The 27,151-nt window shown below is 38.6% G+C and overlaps 1 protein-coding gene across 1 annotated transcript in view; it reads left to right on the forward strand.

Moving 5' to 3' along the window:
• Window positions 1-27,151, forward strand: part of LOC121422914 — a 73,729-nt gene that overhangs the window by 33,842 nt on the left and 12,736 nt on the right. Inside the window, exons 11-24 of the mRNA XM_041618156.1 lie at window positions 1,022-1,112; window positions 4,935-5,071; window positions 7,869-8,120; window positions 9,134-9,611; window positions 11,712-11,902; window positions 13,896-14,120; window positions 15,560-15,730; window positions 17,120-17,280; window positions 18,858-18,954; window positions 19,347-19,580; window positions 20,405-20,623; window positions 22,071-22,352; window positions 24,184-24,334; window positions 26,388-26,629. Of these exons, the coding sequence (XP_041474090.1) occupies window positions 1,022-1,112; window positions 4,935-5,071; window positions 7,869-8,120; window positions 9,134-9,611; window positions 11,712-11,902; window positions 13,896-14,120; window positions 15,560-15,730; window positions 17,120-17,280; window positions 18,858-18,954; window positions 19,347-19,580; window positions 20,405-20,623; window positions 22,071-22,352; window positions 24,184-24,334; window positions 26,388-26,629 (2,931 nt within the window). The remainder of the gene's footprint in view (window positions 1-1,021; window positions 1,113-4,934; window positions 5,072-7,868; window positions 8,121-9,133; window positions 9,612-11,711; window positions 11,903-13,895; window positions 14,121-15,559; window positions 15,731-17,119; window positions 17,281-18,857; window positions 18,955-19,346; window positions 19,581-20,404; window positions 20,624-22,070; window positions 22,353-24,183; window positions 24,335-26,387; window positions 26,630-27,151) is intronic.

The raw sequence follows: 27,151 nt of genomic DNA on the forward strand, positions 1-27,151 counted from the left end.
GCAATGCTCACGTTTTAGATACTTTTTCAAGGACCCCAGAAAATTAGTATGTAGTTATAGACACTGTTCTCATTACGCTTTCTAAAAATGGTTTACTGGAAACCAGTTCTGGAAGCCAATTTTGAAGATCGCTTTGCTAGCGTACCCATTTGATCACCCGAACGTGATTAAGCTCTTGTTGTTATGGGAACACTCTCAGTTGGGTGACATGTTTTGCGCGTAGCGTAGGCATTCCATATACATTGTTTGGAGTAGCATGCTCGAAATGTGCAAAGATCACGCGCTTCCCGAAGAATGGTTGTGTCCTCATGCTAAAACCAGTTAAAGAAGCAAAGCGATCATCAAAACTACATCGCAAGGTGGTTTTGTGAACCAGTTTGGAAGATCGCTTCCAAGACTGCTTCGACCATTCTCAATACACGTTAAACTCGTTTCCAGTAAACTAGTTTTAGGAAGGTAGTGAGAACGGTGCAGTTTCCACTAAACTAGTAGTGAGAACAGTGTCTATGAAGAAAATAGACACCCTCCCTCACAAAAAAGAATTAAGATTGATAAGCAATCTAAGATTCCTTTTCATGTTTCGAAGCGTTTCACCTTGTTTAGGGGCTAAAAATAATAAAAATGGTTTAGTAAAATTGAGCATAAATATCTGTGTGTGAGTATTATTTCCAAAGAGAAAGCCTGTCTCATCCTTAACACCTGGCCTGCTTGTGTTTGTATGTGTTTGTATTTTTTCCCCATTGGGAGCCTAATTTTCTACAAGCTCTGCCTTTTATTTAGGCTCCTCACTTTTTTTACATTTTGTAGTGTACCTTATGCTTAAATACTTATGTTAGATACCTAATTTCATCATTGATACACTATGTTTATGAACACATTTGTTATGTATATTATGATATTTGTTTTAAAAGTGGGATCAATAAATGAAACAAATGAATGAATGAAACTATAAATATAGATAGTGCAATACAAGTACGTTCTATTTTTATTGCCAACATTGATGCTCTTTGCCTTTGCACAGATTAATGCTGCTACATCGTTGGAGGAAATGACATCTAATTATGCTGACATCACAGGGAGTAGCGCTGAAGACATTAAAAGAACAGGCGATTGTAAGTACCGATTACCACATTAATGATATGATGTCGGATGGCAAGGATCTAATGTTGAAATGCTGGATTCACCCCTGAACGAGTAAATTTTGAGAACAAGAGAAAAAGCAAATAAGCATTTTACACACAGAAAAATTCATCAAAATGGGATGTTTGATCAGATTGATGCAGCATTTTTAGGGAGTTATAGGATGTATTGACTAGACAATGATATAATTATGCAGTTATTGAATAGTGATCACATCCTCTTGTTTTCAGTTTATGACAGAATGGCGTATTGAGTACATAATGTTCACGTCCCACTATCAGCTCATGAAAATGGAAAGAGTTGAGACGAGGAGAGAGGGAAATAAAAGCTTGTTCATAAACGAAAGGGAATGTTGTTGCCTTCCCGCAGAGAGGACGTTGACGTGCACATGTACAAAAAGTACATTTTCGAGAAAATGCAAATTGTGTTTTGACCTTATTTTTGTGCTTTTAAGCCGCTAGTGTATTATTTTCTGTCCTAATTCTCATACATTCTGACAAAGCAAGATGTTTTCTTCATTGATAGTTGTTTGTTTGACTTAAAACACTCTTAACGCTTTCTATAAATCTATTTTGCTTATTATGTCATAATGACGTCATATTCAGGTTCGAGATGGTACCAGAAGAGAGTTCATGACATGCTTTTTCCATCTATGCAATAAAACAAAATTCAATTTTTTTTGGCACCAAAATACGTTAACGGCCTTTCTGCTGGAAGGTGACGATATAATCCATGTAGAAATATATTAAAAAGCAAGATAGTAAAGGCGTAAACCAGACATCTATTCCTTTAAAAATCTTGAAGAAGCACCGAGTACATTTGAGCAGTTTCGCCCTCTCCTGAATCACTGTAGCCTGCTAGAAAGAACAGTGTGTCACAAAGTCATGTTTACAGTGTGTGTGTAATGTGATCATAGTGTTTTACGTGTTCACAGTGTGTCTCAAAATTAGTCACGAGTGTTCACAGTGTGTTCAGTGTGTTACCAGTGTGTTCACAGTGTGTTAATAGTGTGTCCCACACTGTGTTATGTGTGTTCAGTGTGTTAATAATTTGTTCACATAGTGTATCAAAGTGATTGTTCACAGTGTGTTCAGTGTAGTAACAGTGTGTTCACATTGTGTTAATGTGTTCACAGTGTGATGACAATGTGTTAATAGTGTGTCCCACAATTTGTTTTCTGTGTTCACAGTGTGTTAATAATGCGTTCACTGTGTCTCAACAGTGTTCAGTTTGTTCTCTGTGTTAATAGTGCGTTTGTTCACAGTGTGTTCAGTGTGTTAACAGTGTTCATATTTGTCTTGCCCACCAGAGGTGAAGGCGAGACTAAGGGTGTGTTCAATGTTGGTTTCCAAATTTAAACGGCAACATCAAACATGATTACAAAACGCTGATATAATGAGAAACAAAGGATGTCTTCAATGTCCTCCATTCCTGGATGTGAAAGTAAACGTCTTGTAAATCATGATTCTGAGGAAAATTTAAACGGCGATCAGCTCAAATTTACAACCTTGAGCATCGCGAATGCGGCATTGAACACATTTACGTTTTCAAATGTCTTTAAATTTGCTCTTGCAGTGGAAGCCTACATAAACAGGTGCCAGAACTGACCTTTCTTGTGATGGTTCTAACTGAGCACTAATTAAAGCTGCGCTCACGAAAGCAGGAAATTTAAAGACGATCAACATAAAAACCACTTTATATTTTTGACACTGAACGGTGCAGCGCTGATCGTGTTTGTTTTTGGTGTTTTGGAATTGAGTTTTCAATCATGATTCATGTTGCTGTTTAAATTTGAAAATCGACATTAAACACACTAAGGGATCCAAATGTCATCCGTCCGTCAAATATTATGACACCTAACTCCACACCCATTCATCACTTTTCAACGAAAATTGGATGGTAGATGTAATTAGGGGACCCGCATGTCATGCTGCAGTCAGAGTTCACATGGTGAGGTCAAAGGTCATTTTGAGGTCATTGTTATGACATAACTTGGCAACGTACCGTAAGTCACTTTTGAATCAAACTTGGGTTGTTGCTTGACTTAGGAGACCTGCATGTTATTGTGTTCAGATCGAGGTCACATGGTAAGGTCTTAGCTCATTTTGAGGTCAACATTAAAATTTATTTGCAAGACTCTTTTGACAAAGGTTATTCCATCCCAGTTATTTTAGAATGAACTTATGATACAATTAGGTTGGTTGCCCACAAGTTACTTTCACAAGTGGGCGAGACACAACATCGCCTATGCCTTGTGTTAGTATGTCTTACAGTGCATTAGCAGTGTTCACAGTGTGTTCAGTATCTTAATATTGTGTTGATGGTGTGTTTGCAGTGTGTCTACAGTGTTTTCACAGTGTATTAACAGCGCATCCCACTATGTGTTAATAGTGTGTTCACAGTGTGTCTACATTGTGTTAACAGTGTTCACAGTAAATTCATCTTGTTAATAGTGTGTTCACAGTGTGTACTACAGTGTTCACAGTATATTCATCTTTTTAATTGTGTGTTCACAGTGTGTACTACAGTGTGTTAACAGTGTTCACAGTGTATTCATCTTGTTAATAGTGTGTTCACAGTGTGTACTACAGTGTGTTAACAGTGTTCACAGTATATTCATCTTGTTAGTAGTGTGTGCACGGTGTGTACTACAGTGTTTTAACAGTGTTCACGGTGTATTCATCTTGTTAATAGTGTGTTCACGGTGTGTACTACAGTGTGTTAACAGTGTTCACAGTATATTCATCTTGTTAATAGTGTGTTCACAGTTTCTGTTTGTGGTAACTCCCGCAGGAACTCGGCAGGACAGCATTTTGCTGGTAAACGCCAAGCTGGTATATAACCAATTACCTATGAAACATTTTATGTCTAGGTTAATCAGTCATAGGGGCTGACGTTATAGACGACAGATATCACTCTCGGGCCTTTTTATCAAAGTGGAGACAATGGCAGAGATGGGATTCGAAGTCGCAACCTTGCGATTATGAGTCCAATGCTCTAACCACTGGACCACACGACCCGTGTGTACTACCGTGTGTTAACAGTGTTAACAGTGTATTCATCTTGTTAATAGTGTGTTCACAGTGTGTACTACAGTGTGTTAACAGTGTTCACAGTATATTCATCTTGTTAATAGTGTGTTCACAGTGTGTACTACAGTGTGTTAACAGTGTTCACAGTATATTCATCTTGTTAATAGTGTGTTCACAGTGTGTACTACAGTGTGTTAACAGTGTTCACAGTATATTCATCTTTTTAATAGTGTGTTCACAGTGTGTACTACAGTGTGTTAACAGTGTTCACAGTATATTCATCTTGTTAATAGTGTGTTCACAGTGTGTTAACAGTGTTCACAGTGAATTCATCTTGTTAATAGTGTGTTCACAGTGTGTACTACAGTGTGTTAACAGTGTTCACAGTATATTCATCTTGTTAATAGTGTGTTCACAGTGTGTTAACAGTGTTCACAGTGAATTCATCTTGTTAATAGTGTGTTCACAGTGTGTACTACAGTGTGTTAACAGTGTTCACAGTATATTCATCTTGTTAATAGTGTGTTCAGTGTGTACTACAGTGTGTTAACAGTGTTCACAGTGTGTTCAGTATGTAAAAAGTGTGTCTACAGTGTATCACACATTTTGTTCACAGTGTGTCCCACAATGTGTTCACAGTGTGTGAACTGAATTGGGCCATTATGTCAAAATCATCCTCACATTTGTATTTTGTAAAAATGTTCATGCATATGAAGTTTATAAATAAACTTTGTTGTCTTATCTTTCCCGATATTTTTGAAGCACTCATTGGTACCTGTGGTAACATGATGTCAGTAATTCTGCCATCCATGTCTTCTAATTCATCTGGATCAAACGTAACTGAAGAAGTAATTTCACCAGACGACCAAGAAGGACAAATACAGGAGAATAATTTTGAGGTGAATCTACACTGTTGTTTACAGTCTTTGAACTTGAATAAATACCAATTTTAATTCATTTCTATTCCATCTGTTTCTTCATTTTAATTCTCGTGATCATCATAACCTATGCTATACTGCCAGACCAGGCTAGGTTGGTCCAGTTTAAGTGGTATCAAGATGAACCGGGGTATGAGGTAGACCAAAGCCAGTCCGTTCTTCAGATCACCTGTAAGGGTTGGACAGGGCTAGAACGCAGGCAAGACCAGGGGCCCGTTTCATAAAGCCGCTTGTAAGTTAAGAGCGACTTTAAGAACGACTGGTGATCCTTTCTTGTGGTAATTGGTATAATATACTTCATTAATAGTTCATTGGTGATTGTTTAGTGCGTAAGAAATGTTCACCAGTCTTTCTTAAAGTCGCTCTTAACTTACGAAAAGCTTTATGAAACACCCGCCAGGTCAAGCAGTGGTGACATCAGTGATGTCACACCAGATTTATTTCAGAGGCCGCACAAAAACGGACCCGAGAAGCATTTCTTCAATATTTTAGTTGCAACTTGTCAGATCTGACAACTTTATCTGATTTTGATTGGCTCTAGTGCGTGTTTTATACACCGCTTGACCGGGGCTAGCCCGGCTGACTCCGATCTGGCAGTGCAACAAGGGTCCAAAAACCCTTTTAAAGGAAATAATCCTTCCTAGAATCAACTTTGACAACCAGATCGAGATAAAAGCCCTCTTTTTTCAAAGATCATTTCAAGTCTTCTTTGTCTTCATTGTCTCACCTGCGAAGCAAAGTGGGACTATAGGCGCCGCTTTTCCGACAGCGACGGCGGCGGCGTCAACATCAAATCTTAACCTGAGGTTAAGTTTTTGAAATGACGTCATAACTTAAAAAAGTATATGGACCTAGTTAATAAAACTTGGCCATAAGGTTAATCAAGTATTACTGAACATCCTATTAGAGTTTCATGTCACATGACCAAGGTCAAAGGTCATTCAGGGTCAATGAACTTAGACCGTGTTGGAGGAATCAACATCGAAATCTTAACCTGAGGTTAAGTTTTTGAAATGTCATCATAACTTAGAAAATATATGGACCTAGTTCATGAAACTTGGACATAAGCTTAATCAAGTATCACTGAACATCCTGCATGAGTTTCACGTCACATGACCAAGGTCAAAGGTCATTTAGGGTCAATGAACTTTGGCCGAATTGGGGATATCTGTTGAATTCCCATCATAACTTTGAAAGTTTATGGATCTGATTCATGAAACTTGGACATAATAGTAATCAAGCATCACTGAAAATTTTGTGCAAGTTTCAGGTCTCATGATTAAGGTCAAAGGTCATTTAGGGTCAATGAACTTTGGCCGAATCGGGGGTATCTGTTGAATTACCATCATAACTTTGAAAATTTATTGGTCTAGTTCATTAAACTTGGACATTAGAGTAATCAAGTATCACTGAACATCCTGTGCGCGTTTCAGGTCACATGACCAAGGTCAAAGGTCAATGAACTTTGGCCGAATTGGGTGTATCTGTTGAATTACCATCATAACTTTGAAAGTTTATGGATGTGATTCATGAAACTTGTACATAAGAGTAATCAAGTATCACTGAACATCCTGTTCGAGTTTCAGGTCACATGATCAAGGTCAAATGTCATGTAAGATCAATGAACTTTGGCCATGTTGGGGTTTTTTGTTGAATAACCATCATATCTCTGTAAGTTTATTGGTCTAGTTCATAAAAAGTGGACATAAGAGTAACCATGTATCACTGAACATCTTGTGCGAGTTAGAATAGTATTCAAAGTCAGCACTGCTGCTATATTGAACCGCGTGATGCAGGTGAGACGGCCAGAGGCATTCCACATGTTTTATCTTTAGAAGCACACCTCTTTCGAACCTTCTCTTTTTTATCCAAACTATCTTCATTTGTCAGAAAAGGGTTACAAATCTCTTGTATTTTAAATTCAGATTTCATCAAAGGTGAAGCTTGACCGACGGCTGTTATTTCCAACAGTTTGTAATGTTATTAATGCGCATTTCATCTCCACTGTGTCTTATCACCATGAAGTGAATTTAAGCTATTCCACAAGAATCTGCAATTTTACAGACGATTCTCGATGCTTGCAATTCAGTTTCCAAACATGCAAACATTTTTTATTTATTCTGCACAATATAACAAGTCATGACAAATTCAATGACTTGCAAGAGATCCAAGGTTGCCAAAATCTGAAATAATGTACAAAAACACGATGATAATTAAATCTGAATTACACAATGCAATGCATTTCGAAAAGAATATTTTATTTTAAAAAATGTTCTTGCAGACATTTGCGAAAAAACAGTTGCTCATAACAGCAATATACTTGCTTACATAGCACTAAAAACTTACTTTATCAGAAGTCCCTAACCTCTCTACAGTGATGCAGCATGATTACCCTGGCATAAGCAGAGCTACCGTTATACGTGTGACGTTTCAAGGAATGAATATTCCCGGCCTACCAGGTACCCATTCATCTCACCTGGGTTAAGTGCCTCTGACAAAGTTTTTTCCTTAAAAATCTGTGTGCGCTTTGAACGCCTAGCTTAGCCGGGTAATATAGGAGCGCCTTGAGCACCTAACAAGGTGGATATGTGCGCAATATAACTACCCTATATTAAAACAGCTATTGGTTTTCAAGGTATACCTAATAAAGAAAGAGTACATTCATTATACATTTCATCTTAACAAACAATGGTCATCACCAGATTAGTGAGCAGCTCTCTTGATTCTTTTGTTGTGTTTGTTTATATTTTTTATGCAGAAGAAAATGGTGGCCACGCTGATAGTAGATGTCATCGACAAAGTCAGTGACCTGATCACCTCAAAGCTTGTAGCTGGTCAAGCTCCGGCCATCTCAAATGGACCTTCAGTTCAGGTTCGGTGCCAGGTCAATGCCCCTGAGGATCTAACCACCAATAATGAATCTATCCAAGTGGAAGTGGCTCAGATAGGGTTTCCGCCAGCCTTTGACTTCATCGGAGAGGAAATTGGACAGAAATTGGTTGCAACCAAAGTGAGTGTTGCTGATGTCATTTCTTTACTCAAAAAAGTAGCAAAAAATTATATAACTGGATATCCTTGATATATCTGACAGTTTGCAAAGTGAATAACATATAGTTTGAGATATGGAAATGTCCAATTTTACCAGGTCTATTACTTTAAAAGACAAATGACAGATTTTGAATGATTATGCATGTGAAACATGAACAAAGACAAATTTACTTTCATTGTGCATTAATGTAAAATTAATAGAGAAAGAAAAGAGGAGGGAGTGGAAGAGATAAAGAGAGAGGAAGCGCCGTGGTGTAGTGGTTCTGACTCTTGCCTTGTAATCAGAGGGTCGTGTGTTCAAATCCCACCATGGTCTAGCATCCTCTGGCAAGGCATCAATCCACACTTTGCCACTCTTCACCCAGGTGCTGACTGTGAACTGGTAGGAAACTGTCATTGTGGTTGGTTTGACAAGTGTGCGCTTAACAGGCTATGAATCCAGTGACTGGGTAATTATTATTGTGAAGCGCTTGAGCAGTTGTAGATTGATATCACGCTATATAAAAACCAATAATCATCATTTTATTATCATTATTATTGTTATTATTATATATAAACAATTTGAGACAGAGAAATAACCAGACGAGTTGGATGTATTCCCATTCAATGTCTGCCAAAGAGTCAGAATATAATTGATATAGAGGTCAATATTCTTAACACACTTTTGTTTCAGATCATTATCAGTCCTGATCCCCCCCCCCCCCCCCCGGCCACACAAATGAGAAGATTTTTCACATGATTGCTTCTGTTTTAAATGATATGTCCTCAATAAATCATGAAAGAAAGACATACTCTTAACTATATTGGCTTATCCTCTTTGTTAATCTGTTGATATTATTGAGACCTACCCAATATAACTAGGCATAAATTATTACAAAAATAACAATAGACTATTTGGGGTGCTTTTAAGGTAGTGATGAGATCTTTTTTATGTATATGTCTGATCCTCTTGATGTTCTTCCAACCCATCTACAGATTATCAGCTATGCCGTGAATCCCTTCAGCTATGCTGGAGGAAGCAATAGCCTCGGGTCAGGTGTACTCAGCATCGAGCTCCAGACGGCAGATCGAAAGAAGATACCCGTCTCAAACGCGTCGGAACCCTTGAGGATAGTGCTTCAGACAGAAGCGGATGCTCCGGCAACGTTAGCGGTAGACGGCAACATCACACAGAAACGTCCAATGTCCTATCACCAGTTCAATATCTCCAAGCCTGATGATGATTTCAGGGCGGTCATCCGAAGCGACAGTTCCAGTGGTTTCTGGGTGTTTGCGAAATTTCAGTATCCGCCACTCAATGACAGTTACGACGTGGTCCAGCGGTTACCGAGGCAACTCAATGACACAGATGGTAGGGAGGGATCCTTGATTGAAGAAATTAGGAACACGTTTGTTTTATCAAAGGAAGACCACTGCGGGAACGGGACATATTTCATTGGCATCGTGCCTGCAGGTACGCTTATAATTTTCAAAATTTCTATTCACTTACCTCAGCTAGCCTGTAATTGGACGACATTGTTAACATATTCTGTTGCATTGACAAGAGGAATGTAGAAGTTTTGATGAGTTTGAGTAAATTTAGTGATTTTTTATGATAAAGTCATCGGTAAGTTTGATGTGTTTCCCGTTTGATATTTTCGGGTTTCATATATTTACGAAGATACCACGAATGTCAATATGTTGGTATGAATGGCATGATAGAAGCAGCAGTAGTAGTATTTATTTCCCTATGAAAAGCATACATAAAATAAAATATGGTGGATTGCCCACATTCAGCTTGACTGGCACAGTTATGCTGGTCTTCCGTGGGGTCTAAATTCATAAATTCATCGTTTTCTTGACAGTTTGGTGTGTTAGACTTTTTGTACAAAGGACATACTGCAAATTTTCTGTTGAGAAAATTATGACACTGATGAATTTCCATAATGATACGATTGATTGGATCAGTTGTAATACTCTTTGTAAGAGGGGACCCTGGTGTTGATAATGATGATTGATGGTGATGCTGATGATAGTAATGGGGATGATATTGAGGATGATGATGATGATGATGATGAAGGTGATGATGGTGATGGTGATTATGATGATGGTGATGATGATGGTGATGATGATGATGATGGTGATGATGATGGTGGTGGTGGTGATATTGATGATAATGATGATTATGATGATGGTAATGGTGATGATGATTATCGTGATGATGTTGATGGTGGTGGTGGTGATGATTATGATGATGATGATGATGCTAATGCCCGGGGGGCACTCAGTATATAATGCATAGTGGGTATGTGCCGCGGAGGGGACCCCCATTATTACACTCAAATTTCTGTTCAAAGGCATAGCATTTTTGTCTTATTGAGAAAAAGAACAAAGAAAGCCGCTCCAAGGCATAGCATTTTCTTCTTGTTTAGAAAAAAGAAAGAAATCCGCTCAAACCTTCGCAAATTTTTCGTTACGCCGTTCCGGTTGCATTGATCTGCTACAATGAGCGGCCGCAGAGCGCTGTCCGACCATCGCCTCTGCGTGAGCGCACCCAGCGGAGGCCGCGCTAGCTGCATGATGCACGCATGCCCCTTCCAAGGACCCTCCTTTTTACAATAAGCCCGCTCCAAGGCCCCCATTTTTTGTCGCCCGCGGCACACCCCTACCACTTTTTTGGTCGAGTGCCCCCCCCCCCCGGTGCTAATGATGATGATGATTGTGATGCCCACATTCAGCTTGACTGGCACAGTTATGCTGGTCTTCCATGGGGTCCAAATGATAGTTTACATAAAAAACACAATTTCCTTTCATTTTGCATGCTGCAATGCTATAGACTTATAATGATGTGTTATCCAATAATGTCAATAAAGTACACTCATTCATGTGCATAGGTCAAACATGTTGAGGCTCAAAATGTACAATAATGCAAGTAATGTTGGACCAGGCATATTGGTTCAGTAGTAGCAGTCTTGCCCTCATTACGTGATTCAATATAGCAGCAGTGCTGACTTTGAAAACAACTATTTAATGACTATTCACGAAAAAAAAATCATTCATGAGATAATAAAATATTATGTTTATTTACCCACAACCTGTTCAGTGATACTTGATTGCTCTTATGTACAGGTTTCATGAACTAGATCCATACATTTTTTAAAGTTATGATGGCAATTCAACAAATACCCAAACATGGCCAAAGTTTGTTGACCCTAAATGACCTATGACCTTGGTCATGTGATATGACATTCAAGGCCATGTTTAGCAATACTTGATTGCTCTTATGTCTACGTTTAATGAAGTAGACCTTAGAATTAACCTTGGTTAAGATTTCAATTTTGACAATGCTGCTGTCCTGCCACCGGAAAAGCGATGCCTATAGATTCGCTCTGCTATGCAGGCGAGGCCAAAATGGGACATTCTGCCTATTCGCAAGACACTCGATGTAGAAGCCTAATAATAACATATGTTATGCACGACCATTGGTAGACCGGTTTCCTAACTAAGTGGCTTCCCTCAGTAAAAAAAACATTAGTATTACAAAATGATGATTCACGATTGGTATCATCAACAGGTTCTGATGAGGAATTTGCATCTCTGAAATCAAACTCGACCAAATGTTCTGGAGAGGAGAGGCGGCTCGTGATTAACGCAAATAACGAAAATACGACGGCTGTCTTATTTGCGTATAATATTAGCTTCTATTCATCGGCATGTAGATACTATGATAACATTACGGACGAGTGGAAAGGCGATGGGTGCTGGGTAAGTCACTAGTTTAGTATCCTCAAAGATATCTTTGGAAATATAACCCTAGGAGAGGTGGCAGCACATCACTCATAGTGAATGGTACAATATTGTATAGTTAATTATTCAAATTTACATTTAATGTATTCATCATGCTAATTTATGGATATACTTAGAATTCTGCCATAATTCTTTAGAGAAAGCCCCTGAAACTGCTCAGGATCGTTCTCCATACTGTTTTTTTTAGGTTACAGGTACATATTATGGATGGAATAGTAGTAGGCATATGATTAAAATCAACTATGAACCAAAAATTTATCAATAATCCATCTTTTCATATACCGTAATCTGCAGAAAATGATTTTTGTCTCACCTGCGAAGCAAAGTGAGACTATAGGCGCCGCTTTTCCGACGGCGGCGGCGGCGGCGTCAACATCAAATCTTAACCTGAGGTTAAGTTTTTGAAATGACATCATAACTTAGAAAGTATATGGACCTAGTTCATGAAACTTGGCCATAAGGTTAATCAAGTATTACTGAACATCCTATTAGAGTTTCATGTCACATGACCAAGGTCAAAGGTCATTTAGGGTCAATGAACTTAGACCATGTTGGAGGAATCAACATCGAAATCTTAACCTGTGGTTAAGTTTTTGAAATGTCATCATAACTTAGAAAATATATGGACCTAGTTCATGAAACTTGGACATAAGGTTAATCAAGTATCACTGAACATCCTGCATGAGTTTCACGTCACATGACCAAGGTCAAAGGTCATTTAGGGTCAATGAACTTTGGCCGAATTGGAGATATCTGTTGAATTCCCATCATAACTTTGAAAGTTTATGGATCTGATTCATGAAACTTGGACATAATAGTAATCAAGCATCACTGAAAATTTTGTGCAAGTTTCAGGTCTCATGATTAAGGTCAAAGGTCATTAGGGTCAATGAACTTTGGCCGAATCGGGGGTATCTGTTGAATTACCATCATAACTTTGGAAGTTTATTGGGCTAGTTCATTAAACTTGGACATTAGAGTAATCAAGTATCACTGAACATCCTGTGCACATTTCAGGTCACATGACCAAGGTCAAAGGTCAATGAACTTTGGCCGAATTGGGTGTATCTGTTGAATTACCATCATAACTTTGAAAGTTTATGGATCTGATTCATGAAACTTGTACATAAGAGTAATCAAGTATCACTGAATATCCTGTTTGAGTTTCAGGTCACATGATCATGGTCAAAGGTCATGTAAGGTCAATGAACTTTGGCCATGTTGGGGTTTTTTGGTGAATAACCATCATATCTCTGTAAGTTTATTGGTCTAGTTCGTAAAAAGTGGACATAAGAGTAACCATGTATCACTGAACATCTTGTGCGAGTTAGAGTAGTATTCAAAGTCAGCACTGCTGCTATATTGAACCGCGTGATGCAGGTGAGACGGCCAGAGGCATTCCACTTGTTGCCTTTCTTGTTTTCAGTCTGAATTCAGTATGCTCCTAATTTCGTTGGAATGCAGCTACAATGAGGCACCTCGGCTTGAATAAGAGCTGCTAGCTGCCTAAAGAGTCTTGAATCTACATTCTACTAGAGAGCATAGCGAGCACAAAGAAATAGAAATGTTCAATCTGAAAAATCTGATGATATGATAAGATTATATTTAGTAGAAGGGATTATAGGAAATATTTTAATTACCAATGGTTTTGACCAGTTTTATGTGTGGTTATCATCTTGATACCTCTCAGGAAATGATGTGAATGTTTACTTTAGTTTCCTTATTTGAATATACCCTGTTTTATCTATGTCCAGCATGCACATCATTGCATAAAGAAGTAAGAATGCAATTGCAGATATTAATTCCTAACACTGATAAGGAAGGGAATAATAGGTATGAACCAGTGGTGTAATACATACACAAATCTGTACAAATGCTAGGAAAATATTTGTAACTTTCCACCCCCTCCCTCTCTCTCTCCCTCACTCTGTCTTTCTCTCTCTCCATATAGACCGGGATTATGACCAGCACCAGAGAAACGCACTGTCTCTGCAACCATCTGACATCCTTTGCATCCGCCTTCTTCGTCCCGCCCAACAAAATCGATTTCAGCGATGTCTTCAGCAAGAATCTTCTTGAAAACTTTGCCGTCATGGGGACCATCATTGTGATTGTATCGATATATCTACTTCTCCTCATCTACGCCAGGAGGAAAGACAAGCAAGATCTCATCAAGGTGAGTCTATCTGCTAAGTATAAGAACTCTATTCCTTGGTGGTATTTTAAAAAGTGAATTTAAGGACAAGCCCACCCAAATTATATTTGATGGGGGTGTGCCTCACGAAACCCTGAAATGGGGGTCTAAGGAACTGACCACAAGGGTAAGATACTGGGTCTTGAGTACTTAATATATTCCAGGCGGTGTGAAAAAAAGGGTTTACGGAATGGATCGCGGTACAGTGCACGCTAGCGCCATGCATATGTGGGCGCTAGAGGTGCATGGAGCTGCTAGCGGAGGGAGTTGTGAAGCTCTGCGTGCAGCTCTTGCATGCAGTGCTGATCGCGCTGGACAATTTTGGCAGTGCTAGGGAACTGAGAGGTCTTGCGAGCGGGGCGGGGCTGCTTTCTGAATGGAATATCATTCAGAGTATCTAGAGAACTGAAAATCAGGACAAAAAAGGGGGTCATCAAAGCGTCACGTCCCTGCACCACCAATATATTCAAGTGACCCTGAGCCCACCCCAACAAAAAGTTGATTTGAATAAAAATCTAACAAGCATAACACTGAAAATTTCATTAAAATCAGATGTAAAAATATGAAAGTTATGACATTTTTTAGAGCTGCCCCATGAGAGTGATCTAAATATGCCTCTCTGGATCAGACCAGTGCCTTCATGTGTTTAGCCTACTAGACATAACTTTTATGTACGCTTAAAGGTTGAATAGGCAAGCAGCTCATTTTTTAAATACAGAGTATACATGTGGGTGAAATGACACCTAGGTATAGTGAACATGAACATGACCTACAGTCATGTGTGGACTATGGCACAGATAGATGTGACTCGACACACTTTCACAACAATGGATCAATCGTAAGTTTTATGTGACTCACTTTGTGTGTGTGACAAGACTTACAATAATTGTTCCGTAGTCACCTATTTGAGATAATTGAATGAATTGACGGTGATTCTGATAATATTGATAATGATTAAAAATAGTGATGATAATGATAGTAATAATAATAATTGTCTATTGTGCACATATTCACCTCGCTAGCTGGTTAAGCTGCTTGTATAATACCCCAAATAAGCTAGCAGCTACAAATTTTTTTAAGGAATTCCTTCCTGCAAGTAACCTTTTACCTATACAGTGTACCTCATCTAGATTGAGTGCAGCACAGTGTGGATGAATTTCTTGGATGAATGAGTGTATGAAGCTTAATTTGATTTCATGTCTAAAAACAACACCTCATCATATTACAAGTATAGAGCAAAGAGGAAAATGTGATAAATACAACAAATATTTACAACAGCATTATTATTCCACCTTGCAACATGAATAAAAATGGCAAAGAAATGTGGTGGCCTCCTAGTTGGTTACAAAGAAGTTTACACACTTGGTGAAGTGATGGTAACGACTGATTTCTCTCTTGTTTTATTTTTCATTTGCTTTCAGTGGGGTGTTACACCTCTGAGTGACAACCACCCAACGCATACCTACGGATACCAGGTGACCGTGGAGACCGGGGTCAGACCAGGAGCCGGAACCAAATCCAAAGTCGGTATCATGATATCCGGAGAGGATGCGGATACTGGATCGAGAGTCTTGGATGACCCCAAGAGACCTGTAAGATGATATTGAGAGGAGGTGTTGCAAGGAAATTTTGTAATCAATCGCAAGTTACCATTGCAATCTTGTAATCAATGTCATATAGATAATCTGAAGAAAATCAGTTTTCAGCATGTTTTGTAAGAAGCATGTCAACAATCAGTTGCAAATTTGCAATTAGTTGCAAGACATGCGATTGATTTGGGGACCCTTAACAGATTTGCAATTGATCTAAAGTTTTGTGCAACCTCAAATGATCTATCTCTATCTCAATCTCTATGTTTATTCCTTTGTCTCTTTCTACTTCTTTGTTTTTTCTCTCACCTTCACTTTCTGTATCTTATTTTGGACAGATTTAAGTGCAAGATACAAATTACTTATACTTGTTGAATTGATTGGCAACTTTCACTTAAATCAAAATATTGTCAGAGCTATAAGGTTAACCAATCCTGTGAGAATTGTCTAAATAGCCCTGCTGAAAAGAACGCAATATCCCCAAGTGTGTTCCACAGTGTTGACATTGTGTTCAGTGCATCCACAGTGTGTCCACATTGTGTTCATAAAGTGTCACAGTGCATCAACAGTGTATTCTTTGTAGGTCCCACAGTGTATCCAGTGTTTCCTCAGTGTGTTAATAGTATTTCTACAGTGTTAGTAGTATGTCCACAGTGTATTAGTAGTATGTCCTCAGTGTGTTCACAGTATGTCCACAGTGTTAATAGTATGTCCACAGTGTGTTAATAGTATGTCCACAGTGTTCTAATAGTATGTCCACAGTGTGTTAATAGTATGTCCACAGTGTGTTAGTAGTATGTCCATAGTGTGTTAATAGTATGTCCACAGTGTGTTAATTGTATGTCCACAGCATGTTCAGTATATCCACAGCGGATTTACAGTGTGTATACAGATACGCAATATGATTGACACACTCTATAAAACTATAAGCATGGTCTAAGGTTTGAATTAAAGATGAATACCAATTGTGGTAACAATCTCAAAATGAGTTTAAACAGAATCCAATTGAATGACCATCCTAATGTTTTTGTGTATAAATAAAAATATGTGCCAAATGGCTCTAGACGGAAATGTGTAATTGCTGAGAAATTATAAAATAAGCATAGAATTGCATCAAATGTGGGGCAATTTTCCAAGCAATATTGATACACTGTCCCATGTATGCTTTTCTGTGTTAGTAGTCATCAAAATTATTGGTTTTCAGCTAAGATTTCATGATTTCACATGTACCAGATCTAGATATGTCATGATATTATGGTCACAATTAACCTTGATTTGAAAAAATTTCTCCTGAAATAATTTTGTCTGCAACCACTTCCTTTTACCTGTAATCAATGATATGAAGTCTTTCATCGTATATAGTGTATCCACGATTGTGTCACTCTTTGACAGGTATTCCAAAGCGGCTGCATCAACAGTTTCTTGATGACAGTTCCGAGGCCACTGGGTCTGCTTACCTACGTTCGAATCTGGCATGACAACTCTGGGGCGGGAGGACAAGCAGGTTGGTTCCTTTCAAAGGTCTCTGTCATGGATCTACAAACGGGCAAGGAGTAAGTATAAAATGGTCATCTACTTGGCGAGATATTGTATTTTTCCATGTAGACTTCTAGCTTTATTTTGTTGACAAGGTGAGATAAATTTTTTGCCAAGTCGACTAATAACAATTTTTATGTTGACATGACAAGATATATTATACTTTTAAGTAATCTTACAAAACATTACCTGTACTGTGATGGCATAAAACCATTGATAAGTCGACTTGGCAATATTAAGTATATCCAGATGTCACCAAAATAGAGTTATCCATTTAAGGTGGCAATAAATATCTCGCCATTTCAGCATAATGAGGCTATGATCCAACGTGGTAAAGTTAAATATCCCGCAATTTCGTCAATATATGTTACTTTAAAGCTTCCATAAGAAAACACATGAAACGATATATTCGTAATGATTAAACCCTGATAATGTCATATAATCCTAGATGTGTTAATAAACATATTTGTAAATCCCTTTTCAATGAAATGAACTTGAGAATTGATACTGAAAGTGTTTATTAAAAAAATTTAATGTTAATTAATGAAAAGGGGTTTGCAATGGATTTTAATGCAACTCTTATAGGATTATGACATCATGGAGGCCGTTCTCATTACGCTTTCTAAAACTAGTTTACTGGAAATCGATTCAGGAAACCACTTTGGAAGATCGCTTTGCTAGCGTTCTCACTTGATCACACGAAAGTGGTTTTTTAAAATCACTTCACGTAAAGCGCTCTTGTTGCTATGGAAATGCTCTCTGTGGGGTGACACGTTTCGCGCAAAATTCGAAACCGCAGCATAGGCATTCTACACCTGTCGTGTGGAGTAACGCGCTCAAAATGTTCGAAGATCACTTTCCGAAGAACGGTTGTGTCCTCACTTACGCTGAAACCAGTTTAACGAGGCACAGCGATCTTGAAAACCACATCGCGAGGTGGTTTTCCAAACTGGTTTAGAAGATCGCTTCCAAGACCACTTTTACCGTTCTCACTACGCGTTAAACTAGTTTCCACTAAACTAGTTTCCAGTAAACTAGTTTTAGGAACGTAGTGAGAACAGCCTCATTGACATCTGGATTCATTAATTGCAATCATGCCTTATACCTCAGTCACATTTCCTGTACGGCCACCATATGGCAAGTTGAAATCAGCTGTTTATCTAATTTTATTCAAAACATCTGTATGTAACTGGTACAAAAAATGTTAAAATGGATTTTAATGTGACTGAGTAATAACTCTGGTGCAAATCAGAAGTTGATTAAAAAGAATACCTACTGATTTTCAAAGTGTGAAGACATACCACATTAATATGATATCAAACTATTTGGGAGAAGATACTCTTTCTGGCCATATATAATGATGATGTACATGAGATATTGTTTCCTTGGGGTTTGTGAGGTGTCAATTTTTTTTACCCACATGGTTTATTGCTCTATTTTATGGGAAATGAAATGGAATAACAATTGCTTTTGGTTTAAATGAATATCAATAACCTTGTCCTTTTTTTAAACTGGATATCGTGAGTGGAAATTGTGTGAATATTGTTGATATGCCATTGGAATATTTTTAATGTCATTCATAATTATTCTGCAGGTTCTTCTTTCTATGTGAGCAGTGGCTAGCAGTAGAGCAAGGAGATGGTTCTATAGACAGAACATTGTTTGTAGCCAGCAAGAAAGACATGACACAGGTATGGTGATGATAAGGATCATGATGATAATGATGATGAAGATGGAGATATTGCTGGTGATTGTGATATTAATTGTGTTGATGATGATGGTGGTGAAGATAATGAAGATGGTGGTGGTGATGATGATGATGATGACAGTGCTGATAAAGACTAGGACAATGATGATGATGATGTTGATATAAATGTAGCGCTTTGATTGTGATATCTCATAACACAACATGCATTATTGTGTAAAATTGCATGCTTTTAATATTACTAATCAAATATTATTAGTATCACCACCAACCGTCGACATTATATTGTTCTTGTTCTTGCAGTATGTACTGTGTTGATATCATGATTACCAGTATCATATTTTCTTACGGTAAAAAATATCTTGCTTTCTTTCATAGGTGGGTCAACTAGTCTACACAAGCGGGCGAAAGAATCTATCCGACCAGCATCTGTGGTTTTCCCTGTTCAGCCGCCCAACAAGGAGTTCCTTCAATCGATGCCAGCGACTGTGTTGCTGCCTGACACTCCTGTGTACCTCCATGTTAGCCAATGCCCTGTTTTACAAGGTAGATGTGACGGCTGCTCAAGCACAGGCAATCAAGATTGGACCCATCACCATCACACCAAGTCAGGTCTGTTCAAATTAACCTACTAATACTATGATCTTTTCGTGACTGGCCACCCCAAAACCAAAAATAAGTCTCCCAAAATATATTTTTAGATTTCCATTGAACTTGAAAAAAGCACATTCGAAGCTTTAAATTATTTTTATCTAATCAAAATGGATCAGCAGTAACCCACCAAAGGAATGGAATGAATGCAGAGGAGATTCAGTGTGAGCTTCAAAGAATATTAATGGAGAGAGCAAGAATTGAAGTTCATATTTCCCTCAAGCATGAGATGGGCGCATGTGCAATCTCAATGAAAGTTGCAAGCCGTAGGGTGTCAAAGAAACTCTTGTATCTTGTCTTTTATACAAATTTGCAATAACAGTTCAGAGTTCTAAAGCACCTTTTTCCATGAGTTACAATGCCATGGGGCACAACCCATCTTTCATTAGATGATTTCCCTGTTAAGCAATGAGATAACATGTATACGAATTACTAGGCAGTGACTGTTGTTTAGTCGCGTGCATACATGATTAGGATATTACAAAAGGTAGGTCTTCAAGTTTTGTTTAAATTGATCCCATGTTGGTGACGATTCAGAGAGAGGAGGGAGCTTATTCCAGCGCCTGGGTGCAGAAGAGCTGCATTGCCAGCTAATTTGTGGGTACATGGTACAGGACATGTACATGGTACACTGGCAATTAGTGTGCCTTGAATGAGAATGACACACAAGGCATTCCTTAACATACCTTTCACTCTTTTTGAAAAGTTTTCATAAATTTCAAAACACCACTTATTAATCACTCGTGTTTTTTCCCCTGTGTTCTTTGTTTTTGCTCTTTTTGTAGATTGGAATAGGTATAAGTAGCTCTCTAGTCGTCATGCCAGTTAACCTTATCATAGCCCAGATATTTCGGAAGGCGCGACCGCTTGACACTGATGCACCAGACCCCCTCATAGCCCTCATCCGAAGAATCTTCACTCGGAAGAAGAGGGACGAAGAGAAGAAGCCACTTGATCAGTTCAACTTTGAGGAGAAGCGTCATGATAAAGCCATTTCTGAAAAGGTACAGTGTAATTTGAAACTACCAAGTATTGCCAATTTCCTTTAAGCAAGTCTATCTTTGTGATATAGGCAGAATTTCCAATAATTCTTGAAAGGTCTATCTCCACTACCCTTATATGTGTGACCTCAAATTTAAGAATTATTGGAAATTCTGCCTATATCACAAAGATGGACTTGCTCAAAGGATATTGACAAGTGCCACTGACCTACCAGCAGCACCAGCACAACAAGGGGATACTTCACCATCATATACAAAGCTTCTAAAGGTTCATCAACCTGCTTGACTTTATCAGCAAATATCAGAGAAACACATGGAAATTAATTAATAAAACAGTTTATAATGAATGCTTAGCATCCTAAGGTCAATGTGTGAGAGGAATAGCATAAAGTATGGTAAAATACTAACTGAATATCAAACATTAGATATACATTACAAATATGTTTAGAATATTAAATATAGAGTGAACTTAGGCATTCAGAAAGAGGTGTGATTTTAATCCTATTTTGAATCTGTTAACCCTAATATTTCTGAAACGCAAAAAGAGAGTGCTGCAAAATTTTTGACTTTTTTTTGAAGTCTCGCACAACTTTTGAGACCTAATTTGCGACATACGTGTATAATATGGCAACGTCACGTGACCTTACGATGCAATGTCATGCCGAAAATTGCTCATTTTATACTTTGTGTACCAAGACTGTGGGAGATGAAATTCATAAAAGGGTGATTATTTTTCATTCTAATTGGTCTGCTGAATTAAGTTAGGGTTTGATTTAGTTGTTAAATGGTCTGTAATCATTTCCATTGAAAAAAAACAATGAAAAACAAAAGATGAAAAAACAAAGAAATACATGAGATTTTCTAAAAACAAAGAAATATATGAGGCAAAATTGGCTTTGCAATATTTCTTTGTGAAACCTTTATATTAGATAAAGATCACATCTGCAAAAAAGGAAGAAAATTTGAATTGAAATAAGGTGTTAAATATGCAGAATGTTTTTTGTGAATAAATTTGCATATCTTATTCATGATAATTAAAAGATAACAATTTTCAGAATTTTTTTTACTAGCTTGTAGTTTATGTGGTTAAAGAATGTGCATGACAAATTTCGGCGCGAACGGCAGCCAAGATCAGAAGGGGGGCCATCATGGCCCCCCTAGTCCTCAATAGGTCTCAAATAGGCCAGTTCTTTTAGGGTTAAGTTGGGTAATATTTCTAAAAGTTGGTGGGAGAGAATTCCTCTTTGCCGGTGCGACCCTTATGGAAAATCTGATCCCCATGTGATTAGGTCTCGACGGTGATTTGACACAGAAGTTTTCTTCACCAGAACAGAGATTACACTTGGGTCTATGAATTTGGGCAAGTTCTTAAAGATAAGTAGGGGGCAATGTCACATATACAGTTGAAAGTTAATACAAGAAATTTATATTTGATCCCTTTCTTCATTAGGAAGTGAATGTCAATGTAGGATCAGGTCAGTCTTCAACCGATCCCCCTTCCGATCCTCCGCCCGCCGAGCAGAGTGCTGCTGCTGCAGCCACCAAGAAGAAGTATCCTCTGCCGCACTGGACCGTCTACCTCGCCTACATCCTGTCCTTCATTGCCTGCTTTCTGTCGTGTTTCTTCGTGGTGTTGTACAGTTTAGAGTGGGGAAAAGAGAAGGCGCATGAGTGGTTGAAGTCCATGATCGTCTCTTTCTTCAGTTCGGCATTCATCATTCAACCAACGAAGGTATTATCCAGTACCACACTCACACCAATGAAACTTGACTCTAGACCGACCAGGGGCCTGTTGCAGAAAGAGTTGCGTTTGAACGCAAGCCCAAAAATCAAACGCAAGTCCCAAATGCACACTGTTGATTGGTTGAAAATCAAGTTGCGCATGATTTTTTAGAGTTGCGATTGATTGCAACTCTTTCTGCAAAGGGCCCCAGAGCCCTTGTCTTACAAGAATTATGATTGATCTGATCAACCACAATGGATATCCATCAACGTCAGAATTTTTCCTACAGAAAATTTGCACAATGTCCTTTTGTAAACAAAAAGGAGCATATTTAATTGTCAATAAACCAATTAATGCATCAACATAACAATAATAATAATATAGGTATATTTACCCAGGGTAGCCACTTCAGTTTCGAAAACTGTTCTACCAGCGGGCCCTGCTATTATTATTACCCCGGCTTTAGCTGAGCTGCCTAGGCGCTCAAGCATTCAAGGAATTTCTTCCTACCCGGTACCCAGTTACCTCACCTGGGTTGAGTGCAGCACAATGTGGATGAGTTTCTTGCTGAAGGAAATTGCACCATGGCTGGGATTCGAACCCACAACCCTCTGTTTCAAAGTCAGTAGACTAATCCAATGGGCCACTACGCTCCACATACGTTATATCTAGAAAGCATTTTAAACAAACATGTACTTTATTATTATTCTTAAAAATTATTATTCAGCAAATAATACAAAAATACATTTCAGTATAAACATTACAAATTAAGAAATATCAACCATTGGAACGCCAGGGATAGAAAGAGTTAACTGAATTACTGTGGCATGAAGCCTCCTGTCCCTTTTAGATGTTGATATTTCTTGCTTTCCATAGTTGTGGTTGATCAGTTAAATTGCAACTCTTTGTAAGATGAGGCCCAGGGGTATTGCATTTTTACCAAGGACAAACCATCAGACAGAATGGAGTCTGTTTCGTTGGTTTGACAGTTAATGTTCAAAGTGTTTTTGATTTTGAGAGTTGCGATTGGATCTTGAGGCATTAGGGTAGAAAGCGTACTCTTTTGAAAGGAATTTATCTGGGCCCTGTCTTACAAATAGTTGCAATTGATCTGATCAACCATAGCTATGGAAAGCCAGCAATGCCAACATCTATAAAAATACATGTTTGTCAAAAAGAGTTCCTAGATAAGCTGTATAGTCATACATTGACAATTTTCTTGAAAATTCACTTTCTTTTACAATGGGTATTGTGCAAACTTCCTGAAGAAAAAATATGACGTTGATGGATTTCCATATTCTTAAAGTTTGTCAGTTCAATCGTAAATCTTTGTAAGACAGGGCCCTGGAGTTCATCAAACTAATTAAGGCAAGGGTGTATTCCTGAAGATCCGTCTTGAGACTGTTCGAAGTCATTCAGGATTTTCTGCATCTTATAAAGAGAAATTGGAACAGATATAATGCCCCTTTTTGTTAGATCCATGAAGCTCATCCAAAGTAGGTAACAGTCGGAAGTTGCTTATTTTTTGCAGGGGAATTGGGAGAGGATTTTAGCCAACAAAAAACATAGTTGTAAAAGATTAATTATCAGGATGATACAGTATTGAATCATTATCACTGATAGGATGCATTCAAATGACTTAGAAATGGGGTAAATAAGCATAATCTCCTTCCTTTTTAGAGTAAAATTAAGATGCAGCATGCAGGCTGAGGGTGTTTTATTCAAGCTTAGAAAATACAGCATAAGTGTGAATTGAATCTGTTCCTTTTATAGGGGATAAAGTCTCTGGAATACAGAAATCTCAGGAATATTCTCAATTTCTTTTTGAAATCCTTTTCAGGTGATAGTCATTGTTTTCATAGTGTCCATCATCTTCAAGAAGCCTTCGAAAATGAATGATGCCGATGCCGAAGGTCTCAAAGACAAGACAATGAACAAGCTTCAGACAGATGAGGAATATCTCCATGAGGATTCATTGACTGCAGGAAAAGGTTTGTTCCTCCATTTAACCCACTGCCTCCCGGAACCTTGTGGTCCCTGTACGAAGTGAAGGGGAATTGTAGAATTCAGTTGTCAACAGGTTAAGATGCACTGACAATCCCTCTCTCACACACATACACCTCACCCTCACACACGCACACACACCCAGACAACCTCTCCCATTCACAAACCTTCATACGTCCCACAGCTCACACTGCTCCCCTTCTCTCTCTGTCATGCCCATCATGTCCACATGTCCCACACTCTAATATACACACCCTCACACCCACATGTACTCACCCACACACTCATCCCACAGCTCACATCGCTCCCCTTCTCTCATATGACCATCATGTCCACATCTCCCACACACTAATATACACACCCTCACACCCATATGTGCTCACCCACACACTCATCCCACAGCTCACACCGCTCCCCTTCTCTCATATGCCCATCATGTCCACATCTTCCACACACTAATATACACACCCTCAAACCCACATGTACTCACCCACACACTCATCCCACAGCTCACATCGCTCCCCTTCTCTCATATGACCATCATGTCCACATCTCCCACACACTAATATACACACCCTCACACCCATATGTGCTCACCCACACACTCATCCCACAGCTCACACCGCTCCCCTTCTCTCATATGCCCATCATGTCCACATCTCCCACACACTAATATACACACCCTCACACCCACATGTGCTCACCCACACACTCATCCCACAGCTTTCACACCACCCTCGTGCCGATCATTGAAAATATGTCCACATATAGGCACACATTACTGTTGTTATTTTCGCGGGATTGATTTTTCGCACTTGGCTGCTTCAAAACATATCCGCGGGTTTTTTACTTCGCGCTGCACACTCCATAATGACAGAGTCACTTCTTTTTTGGGCCTTTTTGCCGATCTGTTAATGGTTTTGATTAAAATTTCAGCAACAAATTGTATTTTCTGATCATAATTCTAGCTCTCGGGCGGCATAATTAAGCATTGTTTTGATCTAATCATGGGCTTTTGTGACATTTAGCGCAATTTTTATTTGCGGGGCGGACATCGGGGAAGGCAAAAGGGAGGCGCTGCTAGCTGCTTATGATTACGGCTGTTCAAAGTGCATGGGATCAATCAACTAACATGGGCGATCGGCACCTCTTCTCAAAAACTAAACAGATCTAAACACTCACCAATCAAACAGCAAAAGCAATTTATATTTCAATCAAAATCACAATTTAAATACGATCTGTGACTGTTTAAAAAAATGCTATGAAAAACAAATTCTTGCGATGCATATGAATTTGGAGCTGAAGCTTGCTTGTGTAAATTCCGCCCTCTTTAGGTCAAACTATGCAATCTCTTTGCCAAAACGATACACGCAATTGAACCACGGTTCAAAACTTGCATTAAAATAGATGCTCATAAATTCGCATGTTTTTAAATTCACGTTCGCCGATCTTGCCGTGAAATGCGCGAAAATTTCCACTTTTACAGTAATATATACACACACGTACGTGAGATTATCCACCAAAACACACACTCCTATACCTTGAAAGCATCTTATCCCTACACGTCCACAGCCACCAATAACCATCAACAATCTAACCCAAACACATACATTTACGCACCCCTCTCTCTCTTTCTCTCTCACACACAACACACCCACATATCACCCACTCCCCCTTTTTCTATTATATTTTAAGTGCGCATGAGTCGGCAATATCGTAATCCTACAATGACGTAAGATCCAGTATTGCAATCCTAACTAAAAAAAAATAATACTCATAAAAACATTTCATTGCATCGTCACCATGCATGCTCTGTGATATATCCCAACAATGACAGACATAGACATGTGACATCGCACTATTCAAGTGTGGGGTGTGTTTGTGGGGGGAGTGGTGAGTGGTGACACTATAAATCATCCCCTCCCTGAGTTTGGTGCTCTTAAGATAAAAATGGTAACAGTATAATTGTAATGGTATAATAACATGATATTGATATTAGCATTGTAATATTGATAACAACTTTGTGTTTCATGCTTTCAGCTCCTGGCTACTCTGCACGCCCAAAGACCCCTCCCAGTAAGCAGATACTCGAGAAGGCCCGCAAAGAACGCCTCCGAGACGTGCAGGTTTCCGGTGTGGTGCGGGACTTTGTGCTCTATGCTCTCTACCTGGTCGTCATTCTTTTCCTAGCCTACACCAACAGAGATCCCGAATCCTTCAGAATGTCGGAAACTATCAGGAATACATTCGTCTCAGACAACATTGATTATCTCGTGGATGGGGTAAGCATATCATTCATAGAAATTACCTATTCATGGCAGAGAATTATTGTTCTAGTTATCTACTTTAGATGTTAAAGCATTTTCTATATTTGTCTAGGATAACTGAAAATGTGTGTCGTCAAAATGAAGGAAATGGGCATTAGTGTACTAGCTTAAGACCTCTCAGTAGTTGTCACAATGTCACAACCATACAAAGCTTCTTTAGGTTGAGTAAGTTGTCTAAAAGACAAAAGTGAATGAACATCATGAAATAACTATCTAAAATTGGCAAATCTTTGAAAATGAAGTAATATTTGTCAATCACAAGAAATATCCTAAATTATGCAAATAAAACAAGATTAAAGACAAAAATTAAGATAAGTACAATTCTTCTTTGCAAGGAGTTGAAACATTTTATACTTGAAATAAGTGGTGGACTGAAATAGTGTTTATCATGGTTAGTGGTAGTCCAATATCTTCGTTGCCGGTTTGAAGCGACCGCTGCCAACAACTAAACATCATGAAATAACTATCTAAAATTGG

Source organism: Lytechinus variegatus, chromosome 10, assembly GCF_018143015.1.
Source record: "Lytechinus variegatus isolate NC3 chromosome 10, Lvar_3.0, whole genome shotgun sequence".
NCBI lineage: Eukaryota > Metazoa > Echinodermata > Echinoidea > Temnopleuroida > Toxopneustidae > Lytechinus > Lytechinus variegatus.